Genomic DNA, 14,712 nt, shown 5'->3' with positions numbered 1-14,712 from the left:
TGGGTATGGGTACGCCATTACTTTGAAGAGATTGACGTAAATATAGTAGAAATTGTCAGCCTATAGCGAGTTGTACTAAACGGTATTTTCTTAATAGAACGAGTTCTTACCTTTTCTGCAATCGTATTCGCTTTAGACATAAAACTTCCTATTTTTTAAGTAAACCCAAGGTGGTGCAACAGATATTTAAAAGAACTTTAATAACTCTTTTCATATGGTGCTTTGATTATATGGTATATTCTATTCAATGCATATTGAAATGGTCACATCTAACTGTGGATTACAATAACCGTTCCATCCAATCCATCCGTTGTTTATCGATTATAGATTGAATTTTCATGTAATTTGTGCGAAGCTAATGTCAAAAATCATTTCAGAATCAGTTTATTCTTAGATTTGATCCTATAAGTAGGCATAATCCTCTTGATCTTAGGCATTATTCATCTGTATGAATTTTTGAGAAATCGATTTCAATCTATAGAATGTTGTCTGGCGTTGTTAAGATTTCCTGTGTGTGTTCTAAGAATTGTAACGGGATTATTGTCTTGTGGAGTGGTATCAGGAATTTATTTAAATTTGTCTTTCAGTAGCTATGCCTCTGTTTCACTCAATATGACTCAATCAACTGCATTTCATTGATGCCTGTTATTTAGTACCTACGAGTAAATTATGTCAGTGGTTGTCAACAAAATCAGAGTCCGTCTGTCATTATAAAATAAACAAATTCTATAAATTAAGATTTGTTCATGTTTCGAGAGCTGTGTGGATCACAGCACTGAGTACAGACCTACTTTGATAAATAGGCAGGTACTTATGTATTTTATTTGAGTTTCAAAAGTATAAATATAAGACGCATAGGTATCAGATTAGTTTTATTAGCAAGAATGCTATCATGAAATAGAATCGTATGCTAGGTCATTTAAAAGTAGCTATTAACGGTTTAAAACAAATGCGTAAATATAAATCACTTCAATAGTTTGAAATCAAGTTTTGTTTTAACTAGGCTAATCCAGGGCTAGGCCATACTTATATCCCTGGACCTGAGACCTGAGGTATAAGCTCTACGATGCTTAATACGAATGTTATTAAGATTTTTGCAAATATATCTGGTAGGTAAATAGTTCATAACTAAAAACCTTGTAACAAATTCTTATTTTATTTTTCGATAAATAGTTGTAGGTAATTTTAGTGCAATAATCAGCTCCGCATGGAAGAACAGTAATTTTCAATAAAACTACTCAGTCGTAAAAATGCCATGTTCGTAAATCTAATCAACATAGTCATCAACGTCATCTATAGAATTTTCACCACGTGAGCAGATGCTGGGTTCCGTGTAAACACCTGTGAAGATGGGAATATGTGAATTTCGGTCAACTATCATGAACATGAACGGTTTGTTGGCCGTGAACTGTTCAAACAACATCCTTGACTGAAGTAACGTCACTTGTGGGTTTGCTTCCACTTCACCATCCTCATCCACCACTATAGACGCCTTCTGGATAAAATTGGACACAAACAACTGGTGCTCCGATATAGCAGGAAACGAAGCTTGCTGGTAGTCAAACACATCCTTTATGCCCATGCTAATAAGGTGCTTCTTCAAATTAAAAGACGAGAATATCTTGAATCTTGGAATCTGCACAGTGATCAAATCCGGTTTGTAGACTTTAAATAATTTGAATATATAACTTATCGTGATAGTTGGCAATAAACTTATCAGGCGTTTAATAGAAATTTTAGGCAGAAATATCAACATGGAAAATGTCCTACCATTGCCATAAGGAAGTTCGAGAACATGAGACTGTATTTTTTTTATCCATGTGAAGTTATACTTGTCACAGAGGTACATCATAGAGACGTCACCTATAGGTTCACCTCTTTTATTGTAAAAAGTATCGGTTGTGGTGTCTTCGAAGGGAAATGGTATCTTCCAAGCACCAGTGAAGTACAAAGCGTCTAACATGAGTGCCAGAACTCCAGTCACATTCACATTCGTGACCATTTCTTCTATAGCGTCGTTTGTATCACTCTCTACAAGTTCATTTATTGTCTCAGTTACCTTGTCGTCTAAGAAAGATATTTCCCGGACATTACAAACACCAGTTTTGGAAACATTGCGGAGAAAATATTCTTTGATTGGCAGCGATTTATCGAAGAATATTGTGGAGCTTCGTTCAAATGTACTTGCAGTTAAGGTGCTCAGTTCCTTCATCAGTTTCAAGGCGTATTGAAGGTATAAGGTGTTGAAACAATTGTCAGGGTGGAGCTTGGCTTCTTTTGTCATTTCTTGAAGTGTATTGTTGGAAGCACCGAGTGACAAGGCTGAGAGTAGCATCCATGAGGACAGAGGTGACACAACGAAGTTACTCTGGCTGTCTTGATAAATCTTCCTCATTAATTTATACGTGTATTTGTAGATGGAAATTTCGAATAAATCTTTGATGGTGCCATTGTCACAGCTGGCGGAATTAAATGGTATTAATATTAATAGAGAAAATAGTATTCCGTATATAAACATGTTGCTGGCTATGTTCGACTGTTAATCTAAAGGTTGAGTGATTTTATTGTAATTTTAAGAGCTTGTTATCGACATAAATTAGTCGGGTTTGATGTTGATTGCTATTGGTATTCAAATATAATATCCATTTATATATGATGTTTAGCGTTGTTTCCGTAAAAAAACCTTTCTCCATCTATCCCATAGTAATAAGGATTAATTATATATTGAGATTTTATTTAGAGTTTTAACTCGGTCAAGGGGACATTCATCAACTCTTGAGATGAATGGTCTCCTTACGATTTAGACTTCATATTCAATTAAATAAATCTATAGGTAATACACATTTACTTTGAAACAAGCACAATGCTAATAAATACGAGCAGAGTTAATCAAAAAATTTATCTTCAAAGTAGTTTTAAACGAGCATTGTTTAAATTAATGTACACAACCACACCTATTTGTGAACGATGGTAGTTAAACTGTTGATTGTAAATAATAATATGATTATGTTCCTACCAAGGTGTTTAGACACTAGCATATTTCATATGTAATACGTATGTCTGATCTAAAGCACGATCATTAATGGTACGATTAGGCAGTTTATTTTTGACACATTACATAAGCCTCACAAGTATGTGATCTTATTATCAAAGCTAAAAGTAAGTTAATAAAATTAAAACTGTCTTACCAATAAGGGCTCTTCAATATGTTACGATTCAATATCTCTGCATCTATTAATAGTTATTCATAAAAGGGGCTTCTATTGTTTACATTATAATCAATCATAGATAAAATAGATGTATCTAAAAGTTCATTTAACTCAAGATAAACAATAAATCGATGGTATTTATTGAAATCCTGCAGGTGTTTTAAGAATCACGACGTTTGTGAAACAGGTGTAGTAAAATTTTGCAAAATGTTGAATACAATTTTGAGCAAAAATAAGATGCTAATTAACTTATGAAATCACACAAGACTTGCATTACATAATTCGAAGCGATGACCACAATCAAAATCATGCCAAACTCCGGCCTCTGGCTGTGTTATCTGCAGGTCATTCGATAACATGACTCTTTAAACGACAGTTAAACAACTCACTCAATAGATTAGTAGTCCTTTTACAGCGCCAGCGAAATGGCGAGACACGGAATAATATTTCTGTTTCTAACAGCGCTAATACCCCTCATTTCGGGGCAGTGCGACTTGAAGACGGCGACACCATTCTTCAAGAGAGCCGTCTACGAATTCACTTTGGATCTAGTGGGGAGGATTAACCAAGAAACTGAAAGCCATTTCGTCTCATCGGCGCTGTCACCATGGACTCTGTTATCGGCTATGTCGCTGGGCGCCTCAGACACCTCGCTCCAGGAGATAAAGGAAGTCATCAAGCTACACCCTCACAAATGTTTCAACAACCTATACTTCCAACTCGTGAACCAAGTGACCATGAAACCAAGTAACCCGACCGCGAGCATGCTGGAACGCAGCTCAACCATCTTCTTGGACGACACGCTGTACGTCAAACAATCTTTCTTCGACGCCATAGCCAAGGTCGGTATCTGTGATGCCGCCATCGTCTCGTTCGCAGACGCGACAGAAACCGCTGCGGTTATTAACGAACATGTACGAAGTGTGACAAACGAAGCCATCGACGAAATAGTCACTTCAGGCGATTTGGTAAACATTTTGATAGTTATGATAGACGCTTTGTACTTCAAAGGTGCTTGGAAAGTACCTTTCCCTTACGAAGACACTGAATACAGTGCTTTCTACAACGACTTAGGCCAGCAAATTGGTGACGCTAACCTTATGTACGTGAGTGGAGCATTCAACATGACATCAGTGCCTCAAATTAATGCCAAAGTCTTGGAACTTCCTTACGGAGACGAAAGCAGGTACTCAATGTTGATATTCCTTCCTGATAAAGAGGTTTCAGTAACAACGATGATTGAAAAGATGAAGTACATCAGCGTTAGTTCTGTCTTTATATTGTTCGAGCAGCATCGACCAAGGACAGTGGCAGTGCAGATTCCGAGATTCAAAATTTCTTCAGACCTGAACAACTTGAAGGAGTTGCTTATCGACATGGGTTTGAGAACACTATTCGACCCGACACAAGCGAGCTTCCCTGGTATATCTGACTACCAGATGAGTTTGTCTAATTTCATCCAGAAGGCTGACATTGAAGTGACTGAAGATGGTACGGTGGCTGCAGCTGCTACAGCAGCCTTGTTCGAGTCCAGGATGTTACCAGAACAATTCGTTGCCAACAAACCTTTCATGTTCATGATTGTTGATAGAATCTTACATGTTCCTATTTTCACGGGTGCATATTCAAAGCCCAGTGACTTCTAAATAAATCTGTAGTTATAATTATTAATTATGAAGTTGTGCATTTAATCCAAGTGACAAATTGTTAATTGTTATTAGAGAGTTTTATTTAACTCTTCTGTTTGCTGTATATATTTGTGTATAAACACACCATCTATCAATTTTGACTTTAGACATCTTCTCTTTTAGAGTTGTGTTCAATTAGTATTTTTATTATATAAAACAGATCATCATTATCATAAATATAGCGTGCATTTTATTATGTTACTTTTGAAGATTTGCTGTAATATTTTATACTTAAAACATAAAAATAACAGACTAATTCAAGTGTTTGCTTGTAAATACCCGACATTAATTAAAAGGTTATCAATCAGGTTTTATACATTTAGTGACGCAATTGGTGATTCTGTAAAATCTGAATTAATTATAATATTTTCCTTTGGTGATAAATAAATTAGGTATCTTACTCGTGAAACTCTACAAACGTTAGCAGATAAAAATAAATAACGATAATGTTATAATTTTAATATACAAGTTATATGTTTAATAAATGGGTAATGTTGGGGGTAAAAGGTGGGTGTATTCGCGTAACTTTCTAAAGATAGGATTAGAATGATTTATTTTGTTTTGTACATATTATACAGTCATGAGAAAATTAAAAACGCAAAGGAATGAATTAACCAAAGCTGAGTAATATACATCAATTCTACTTTCATACATTTAGTTTTCTTTAAAAATGTAACTGGTAACTTAGTTTTCTTTAAAAATGTATTAAAAAAATGTGTCTTTCGGTTACGCATGCCCGATTTTCGGACTACCTACCCATGTAGAGACGCACACGGGTGATTCTTCGAAACACAGTTTTTACGTGTTTTTGACTGAAGAACACATGAAAATATCATTCGATTTTAATGAAAGTTTCAGGTTTTATGTAAAAGGTAAAGGTCTATCGACGCCTCATTTAACTAATTAGAATTTATAAAAAAACTATAATTAAGTTAGCAGAAAACAGTAAAACCTAATTAATCTGGTGTGTCCCAACGACGGTTTTTGCTGCATTATTTAATTTTCTGCGAGCTACGGTCGCGTTACAATAAAACTAATGAATCCAAATGATCTTTAAATATGTGTTTCTTAATATTTTAACATTAAAATAAAAGAAAATGGTGTATTTTCATAATTACATAAATTTAAAAATTGTCCCCGACTAAATTCATCATTAAGCTGGCTCGATTTGTTCAATCAATATCTATACGTAAATGAAAAATATTTGAAAGAGTAATGTATACTTGTAAGTGATCGCGCCGGTCAGCACCGAACGGTGACAGTGAGTGCTCGTGAGCGGACGTATTTTTCCAAAAAAATACGATTGCAAGTTGTCATCTGGTGTTTGTAAGGCAAGTAGTCATATCAATCTGTCTTAATTAACTGATAGTGTGTATCTGCTATCGTTTTGTTACCAAGGCAAAGTGTCTTATGAGATGGTTTTGCTAACATTAATTGCATGTTTGATGCTTTACGTTTATAAATAAAGGAGCAGGATTTGATAATCTGCGAATTCCTAATTTTTCTGGCCCCCATTAGTCTGGATTCATCTGGCTCTTAAAGCCAGATGAATTTGAGCGGGACATATGAATTAGATTTCATTCAAATTCGGGCATATGTTACAGGTATGTCTGATGACATTTCTTTATTGTAGTTTGTATATCTGTTAATTTTTGTTGGCTTCTAGTGCATTTTTTTTGTTCAAATACCGTGGAAATAATTATTTTCCTCTGGACATAGATCTTTATTAGTATTACTTATTTTTTATTTCAATAAGATTACTTAAGTAAGTAATACAAAAAATTAAAGCAAATGGCCTGTTGGTTTTTATTCCGAAGTTCAATTTCTGTGCTAGAGGTTTTGGGGTTTTTTTTATCGTTGCTAGAATAGCTTTATATTTTTTTAGATCCACATTTTCAAAATGGCATAACGACAATTGTAAACAAGAGAAGAAATACTAAGAAAAAAAGACTAGCGGATAAGAAAAGATATGACAGAATAAACTATAATGAAGAATTATGGAAAGAAAAACAAGAAAAGAATAGACAAAACTATATACGCAGGAAAGAAGAAAACAAACAACTACTGATAGGAGAATTTTCATTTTCATAAAAGGTTCCTGAAAAACTCAAATTTAATTATTCAGCGTTCTGCAAGTTTGGGAGATCTAACCTGATTTTCGATTAAGAGATACTTTTTCAAGAGATGGAAGTAAACATTTTAGTGTCGATTTAGGAAATATATAAATCCATACTTAATAGACTCTGATGATGAAAAATTTAATATTTTTTAGTAATTCAGGCAAGATATTAATTAGTTTTCTACTATCTCAAGCTTAGAGTTCCTATCGTACTGAAAAATTAAGTCTGATTTTGATTAGTAAGTTTTATTTCATTCTAATTAAGAGTTTGTTTTCGGTGAAGTTTATTTTTATTTTAAGCTAAGATTCGTTTTTGTTTTATGTTATTAAGTTAAGAGGTCTTATTAAGATAAGTTTACCATTTTATATAATTATTATAACGTTGAAGCTAGTGTGATTTAACAACCGTAAGAGGTTTAATAAATGATTAATTTGAAGGAGAGTGTGACTGTTTACTTAATTCATAATTAAACTGATAGTTTACCCGTAGTGTGTAATGTGGCGTATTTAATGTAAATGTTGTGTTTACCCTTAATTGGCATATATATTAGAATAATACTTATGCTTCTATGTATGTATTGTGTATGTGTATGTATATGCTGTGGGTGAACCTAATAATAAATAAATAATTAAGTAGTCATAGGAGTAATTATTTCAATATTTGGTAAAATTTATACTAATATTATAAAGAAGAAAACTTTGTTTGTTTGGTTGTAATGGATAAACTCAAAAACTACTGGACCGATTTTAAATAGGTATTCTTTCACCATTAGAAAGCTATGTTATCTGCGAGTAACATAGGTAATATTTTATTCCGGTGCGGGCAGTAGCTCCCACGGGACGCGGGTGAAACCGAGGGAAAACGGCTAGTTTTATAATAAAGATCATTGGAAAAATAAAGGAAGTATCATTAATCTGTATACCTCTAATTAATATGGTGCGAAATCACATTCATCTGCCTCTGTCACAATTAATCTGGCCCAGCAATTAATCAGCACCTTTTAAATCCTAATCTACGTGATGCAAATCGATGCCTTCGATAAATGATATTGCACATAAGGCACTGGGTCAAACTATGCCGTCAATTCAGGTCTAAGAGCAAAAAAAAATTGAGCCAGATCAATGAGTCAAAAACACTCGGTTTCAAAGAATCACCCACACTGGACTTCTAATCACAATAAGTTTTATGACTTTCAGGACTATTTAAATACAAAGACGAAGAAAACTCGCGCATAACCAGGTGTTAGACTTAGCTAAGATCTATTTAGGTAATCTAAACATTTACCACGATGTTACTGACCCCAAACTCCAGGTGTTAACTAATTACGAAAATTCATTTGTTTTCTCATGTCTTGCCAATGTTTAAAGTTTATTTTCTACCAATTTGTTGGCAGGTGCGATCTAGGTCTTGTTTTTATACGGTTTTTAGTCTCTGGACTTTTTGGCGGTAAAAACAGTGATTCATTGATATAATTTTGTTGATGGTTTCCTTACCTCAAAGATTTTTTTCTTGAGTTTGTATTTAGTCTAGATTTTAGTATTTATTTGATGTTTTAGGCGGGGTGATGACCTGAGGTAGATATTTAATGGTTCTTAGATTTCTCCTAAAAACTATTAGTTACCTACTTGACGTCGGTTCTGTAAGTTAAGAAGACAAGCAAGATAGGTCATTCGATTCCATTATTTAAAACTAGCCGATTTCCCGCGGTCTCACCTGCGTCCCGTGGGAACTACTGCCCGTTACGGTATAAAATATAGCATATGTTACACGGGAAGAGTGCAAACAGTGACATATTTGTTCGAATCGGTTCAGTAGGAGCCCTAAGGGTACCTAAAATAATGTTTTCTCTTTAGGTACTTACATAGTATATATTCGTTTAAAGCTGTCCTATTTAACCCTCATTATGAAATTGAAGACTAATGTTGGCAAATAGGCGAGATTGCAGTTTGTTTAAAATAATATTTTATTTTCTGGTTCTCAAATATGACTTCAAACAAGTAGCCAAAAAGAGTCGAAATAACGACAAGCTCCATAAACAACTAAGTGAGTTAAAAATAATAACGTTTCGATATCAAATAAAAAATAATGAGCCAGTTATATATCAAATTAATAACATACAAACATAGGTACCTACATACTTAAAATTTTCGCTATTAATACAGAAGGTGAAGAACCCAAAAATGTATTAAACAATTTCGAAAATAACCGTAACAAGAAACGAACATAAAGAATTATTTTTATAGCTCTACACGCGTCTGGATAGTCTCAGCTCAAACCGGAGCACCATCACAATTAGTTCAGTAATTCTCGAAGATAAACACAAACACATTGGATTTATTGCTCGGATGCACTGAATGAGATTTATGAACCACTAATGTTGGTCATTGGTTTCTGCTGAAAGTTACTTGCATTAATTTTGAAGTAAAGCATTAATTTTTTAACGCCAACAAGATTGACTATTCTCTAGCTAGAAGGATAAATTATCATAGATATACTCCTATAGTCGAAGGAAGAAGATATCATATTTGGGACTCGTTGTTCTAAAAAAGATGCTTCAAAGATGTTTCAAAACTACTTTACTAACCCCTTAGATACCAACTTCTTTATTGGCTAACATTGTATGAACTTACCTGCAGAGAATTCTATTCTTCAGCATTTTTTATTTGACGCGGACATCTAAGGCTTATAGAAAATATTATACATAAATAATTAATAGGTAATAGTAACATTGAATTTCATTATGAAAGACCTTAATTCTTCATTAATATTTCATTATGAGGCTTAAAAAACCTCCAACCCTTCACCAGACAATCCACCAAACTTTTACTGTTTTTAAGTAAAATTATAAAAAGAAAAAAAAAGAAACATTTCGCCCGTGAACCAAGAACACGTAAAACAATGTTGGATGATGAAGATATTGCAAAAAATCGACCGTGAACATCGGCCGTTGACTTGCTGATGGCCGATGAGTCAGGTCTCACACTGCTAGCTGAGAGATTTTCATATTTAAAAATTATGAGGTTTTAATTTTAGCTCGTAGTAAAGCTGTTTTTAACACGCTTATATTAGGTTCACTTGTAACTATGTATGTAAGAAAATCTTGGAATCTTTCTTAGACCCACTTCCCGGTCTCCGATTAGGGTGAAATGTTGCATTGGCGACATTTTGCATTCTGTACTTCCTATCCTAGCTTCACCTGCGTCCTAAGGAAATTATTTCTTGCATCTGATGAAACATAGGGTCATAACATACCAAATTGTATCAAAGTTGATATAGCTTTCAGAGCGTGAAGAAGTATCAAATTTTGCCTTATAATAGAGGTATTTGTGTTGTATGAAAAGCAGGGGTGCGATAAGAACAAATAAATTAATTTTGTAGTAGGCGTTTATTGCTGTTAAAATATATTTATTTATTTAATAGTTTATGTACACAGCTACACACACAGAACACAGACAAGAAGAAAAAATAGGACAAATATTACAGAGGCACGGCTTATTTCAAAAGAAATCTCTTCCATCAGGCCCGTATAAATTATCATACTGAAAAAATGTAGTTTCGTATTATTTCCTAACAAAGATGACACAAGAAATGTAATGTTACCTCGCTCAGCTCACAATATAGCCTCGTACAAGCCAAGATAGACGCCATAATAAAAGGTTTGCAACGAAACCACTGTGTTATTTGCTCGGCTATCTGACATCAGCTGTGTGTATCGCTCCCTCAATTATGCCATTATGCAGTACAATCCACTTATCTTGCGATCGGCTTTTGTTTAAGGTTGAAATACTCTACGTAAGAACTTTGCAGCCAAAAAATAACCAAGTCAAGTACCTACTCAAGAGTTCTCTTATAATCTATGTATTTGTCATAAGACACCTATTGTAACAAAAAAATGTAAGTATCTTTCTTTTTTATTTATTTTTATTTTTCCTGTGGGACGCAAAGTTTCACATGTTAAATAAGTATTTACCTTTAATCAAATTCACGTTTAGACGGAATTGCTATAATATTTTCAACAAGCATAATAATCAGAATAGCAGAAGTGGTAGGTAAGTTTATACTTACTAGGTACATTTAATTAAACTTTTTCACACTTTTTTGTTCGGTATACAAACTGTCCGTCTGTTCGTCTATCACTTGGCTGAATTTCATAAACCGTGATAGTTACACCGTTAAAATTTTCACAGATGATTTATGCCGCTACAAAAACAGACACTGAAAACTAGAATAGAATAAAAAATATTATGAGGCTCCGATACAACATTTATTTAAAGTTAATGTAATCAGAGACAATAACAACATTTATAATGGTGCGACTCGCACTTAGCCCGTTTTTTAAAGTTCAAAGGTCAATCAGCTAATTAAATTCAAGCTTTTAAACTGGCTAAAAATAGAATGAGATCAGCATAGAAGGTACTGTTCATATACATAAAACGTTTAAGTGAAAGTAAGTAGGTATGACGTATATTGTATGTATGTCCGTCTATCACAAAACTGCTGTCAGATAGAACAGTGAGCTGTCAGTTGTTTATATAGCCTTTCACTTGTTAGATGGAATTACTGACTTTAACTGTTCGTGGTTAGTAGACAAATAATTGCTTATTTAAATACCTAGTTAGTGAATTGAAAGACAGGGCGAAAATCTTTCTTAAATAAATAAATAGGAATAAATTATTTATCCAAAAGTAATACAGATAGACTTATGATGGTAGGTCGTACTTAAAAAATATATATATAGTTTACCTATTGGGTATTTTACTGTCTAGTTTCATAAAACTTATATGGCTTTACTACAAAAACTTTAACCACTGTTTTACACTTGTCTAAAAAAAATGTGGCTCCAAAATGAACCATATGTCAACGTCATAATTTGACATTTTTTTAGACAAGTCTTAAACTGACGTTAAAAAGTTTTTGTGGTAAGACGGATAAGATCTATTCTGTGATTATTATGCTTACTATTCGACACGGCTACGTGATTGAAATACTTATCTAAATTGATTCAAAATAAAAAAAGATAGACACAGCTAGTATAATTTAGCAAAGATATTTTCAATGCGTATATTTTGAATCGAAACACCTACCAACACCTGCAATATTTGATTATCATAATCTAATTATAATTATGATAACAGTGTAAATAAAGGATCGTAAAATGTAAATTAATACTAATTTATATTTTTATAGGTCTCGTATGTCTACGCATTAAATTAACATAAAGGAACAATAAAATTGTGTTATCGTTTCTAAATTGTGCCATTATTTTTAATTTAAAAGGCTTATGAATGAAACTATTGTTGTCTTTTAAAAACTACAGCGTATTCACACTAGCGATTTTTTGTCGCGCCTAACAAAAGCGATTCCAAGCGTTAGATTTCGTACTACTTAGTAGTTGTCAATTGTTTGCTGTAACGCCCATACAAAACGAATGTGCCGTCTGGAAAAATCGAGCCAAAAAACCTGTAGTGTGAAAACACTGTTAATGTTGCAGAAATGATCCGAATCCAATAACATTTGCTAGGACGAAGTAAGTAACTATTAATGAGAAGTATATTCAATTACCTTGCAAAATTGTTCTCATTTATTTTATTAAGGGACAAGCTTCTAAACTGTGCTATAGTGAAATGTTGTGGTTCCTAAGGGGGTTGCTTAAAGGAGACAAAACCACATTAGTTGAGTACTATTTAATGACATAGATAGGGAAATTCCAGAAGCGATATTTCACCATCACGTTTTCATGAACATCAATTCAATTTCATGAACAGAAAAAACCGCAGGATATACTGTTAGTCCTACAAAATCATGTAAACCTATCTAAAACGGAAGACAGGTTGCTATCTCAAACGAGGATCGCATCTGTGCCCAGTCTAGTCACTTTACAACCTAATAGAGGTATTTTATCTACACCTTGTACGTTGTAATTTAGTACAGTTCAGTGAATATTAAGTAGTAATTGATTTCAAGTGATTCATCGCAGTAATGTCGGTGTTAGTCATCTGTTTGGTTACGTTAACTGTTGTTTTTTTGTATGCTAACGAAAGAAAAAAAGTAAGGAGCTAAAGCGTTCGTTTGTTTGCTATTTTGTTAGCACACCTTTTAATTTTGTCTAAGCATTTTCTTGTTAAGTTTCTTCATAGACATATTTAATTATTTTTTTCAACAATTAGGTATAACTTCGAAAGTAAGCTTTGTTGTAAACGAAATTAAAGAGTTAGGACTTCCTATGGATGCGTTTCGGCGATGTACATATCTATACTAATATTTAATAAAGCTGAAGAATTTGTTTGTTTGTTTGAACGCGCTAATCTCAGGTCCGATTTGAACAATTCTTTCGGTGTTAGATAGCCCATTTATCGAGGAAGGCTATAGGCTACTTTTTATCCGGGTTCGTGCACAGGTTCCCACGGGATGCGGGTGAAACCGCTGGCAGAAGCTAGTTGTAAATACGCAGCTACACTATCTGCGCTGAACATGGGCTGTTTTATTTAGGTACGGAAAGAAGTTTCCCGGGAAGCGGGTGACACCGCGTGGAACAGCTAGTTATATTAGCATAAATGGTACGGAACCTTTGTGCACTTGACCAATCTGCACTCAGCAGCTTTTTCTGGGACTGGCCTTATTTTAAGGCAGCCTCTGATCTACTCATTCCAAACATGTGCCGATAGAACCAAGTTTAATAAAGGTCTCACTAATTATATTCACAGCGCGCTTTCTTTCGCAAGCCAAAATGAAGTAATCAGACGAATTTACTCAATCAGTTTTCACTTGTTTCTTACAATTGTGTTTATTTTGTTTTGTGATTCCATTGTTTTTGTATGTTTGTGCTAATATTTAGGAAGAGCTCGTGGCTAATTCAAATTTGAACGATCATACAGTTAAGCAACGCTTGGCGCGATCGGACCGTGGATGGGTGGGTGACCATCTTGTCATATCGAGTTCTTCCGTGGTTCGGAAAGCACGATAAACTGTTAGTCCCGGCTGTCATTTAAACATCTTTGGCAGTCGTTACTGGTAATCAAAAGCCATAAAGCCTGAAAATCAGTCTTACCAAGGAGTATTGAGTTGCCAGGGGTAACTGGGTTGTGGAGGACAGAGGCAAAGGCTCTATAGGTAAAACAATTATTGAATGGTTTATTTCTGCTTTTTGAATTACCATACTTCCAAAACTTAAACATACACAATATAGGTATTTACTTGGCATCTTTGCAGAAGCTAAGTATTTTTAATGTTGTATTTTTAACTGCATTGAACATACAAAATAGCTCACGACCTCATGTGAAGTCTTGGTTGTTCAGTAAATAGACTCTATGAACACAAAAGCATGACGGCGAGGTAAATAAAAATGCTAGTGCTATACCTTACCTCCTGTATGCTTCTATTAATTGAAGGAATGAGATGATGGAGATTAATGCCTGACTGCAGTTAACTAGTGAAATTCTTTACTAAATACTAGCTTCTGCCAGCGGTTTCACGCGCGCGCTTTATACACATAGAAGTGCAATATTTAGGTATAACATTTGTTACCTCGCTAAAAGGTGAAAGATAAACACATTGAATGACACACATGTGCATTCTACAATTATAGACTTTCAGTTGAATTCAGGTATTAGACTCCGTAAAATTGTGACTACATCTCCGTGATCATGACTATCATCATCATCTGCCCAGCCTTTTTCTAACTATGGTTCGGCTAGC

The 14,712-nt window shown here is 34.1% G+C and overlaps 2 protein-coding genes across 2 annotated transcripts; one reads left to right on the top strand and one right to left on the bottom strand.

Annotated features, from left to right (window-relative positions):
* Window positions 1-1,267: 1,267 nt before the first annotated feature.
* Window positions 1,268-2,597, bottom strand: LOC124645554 (serine protease inhibitor 77Ba-like). The gene has a single exon (XM_047185366.1). The coding sequence runs from the start codon at window positions 2,516-2,518 to the stop codon at window positions 1,268-1,270; it is 1,251 nt and encodes a 416-aa protein (XP_047041322.1). The 5' UTR covers window positions 2,519-2,597.
* Window positions 2,598-3,614: 1,017 nt separating this feature from the next.
* Window positions 3,615-5,056, top strand: LOC124645556 (ovalbumin-related protein X-like). The gene has a single exon (XM_047185369.1). The coding sequence runs from the start codon at window positions 3,635-3,637 to the stop codon at window positions 4,853-4,855; it is 1,221 nt and encodes a 406-aa protein (XP_047041325.1). The 5' UTR covers window positions 3,615-3,634; the 3' UTR covers window positions 4,856-5,056.
* The last annotated feature ends 9,656 nt before the right edge of the window (window positions 5,057-14,712 follow it).

This window comes from Helicoverpa zea, unplaced genomic scaffold (genome assembly GCF_022581195.2).
Source record: "Helicoverpa zea isolate HzStark_Cry1AcR unplaced genomic scaffold, ilHelZeax1.1 pri_000016Farrow_1_scaff_6_deb, whole genome shotgun sequence".
Taxonomy (NCBI): Eukaryota; Metazoa; Arthropoda; class Insecta; order Lepidoptera; family Noctuidae; genus Helicoverpa; species Helicoverpa zea.
The sequence above is the reverse complement of the archived record's forward strand: the minus strand, read 5'-3'. Positions and strand labels throughout refer to the sequence as shown.

Coding starts and splice junctions, on each gene's coding strand:
- LOC124645554 (XM_047185366.1), bottom strand. CDS start 2,518: ATGTTTATATACGGAATACTATTTTCTCTATTAATATTAATACCATTT.
- LOC124645556 (XM_047185369.1), top strand. CDS start 3,635: ATGGCGAGACACGGAATAATATTTCTGTTTCTAACAGCGCTAATACCC.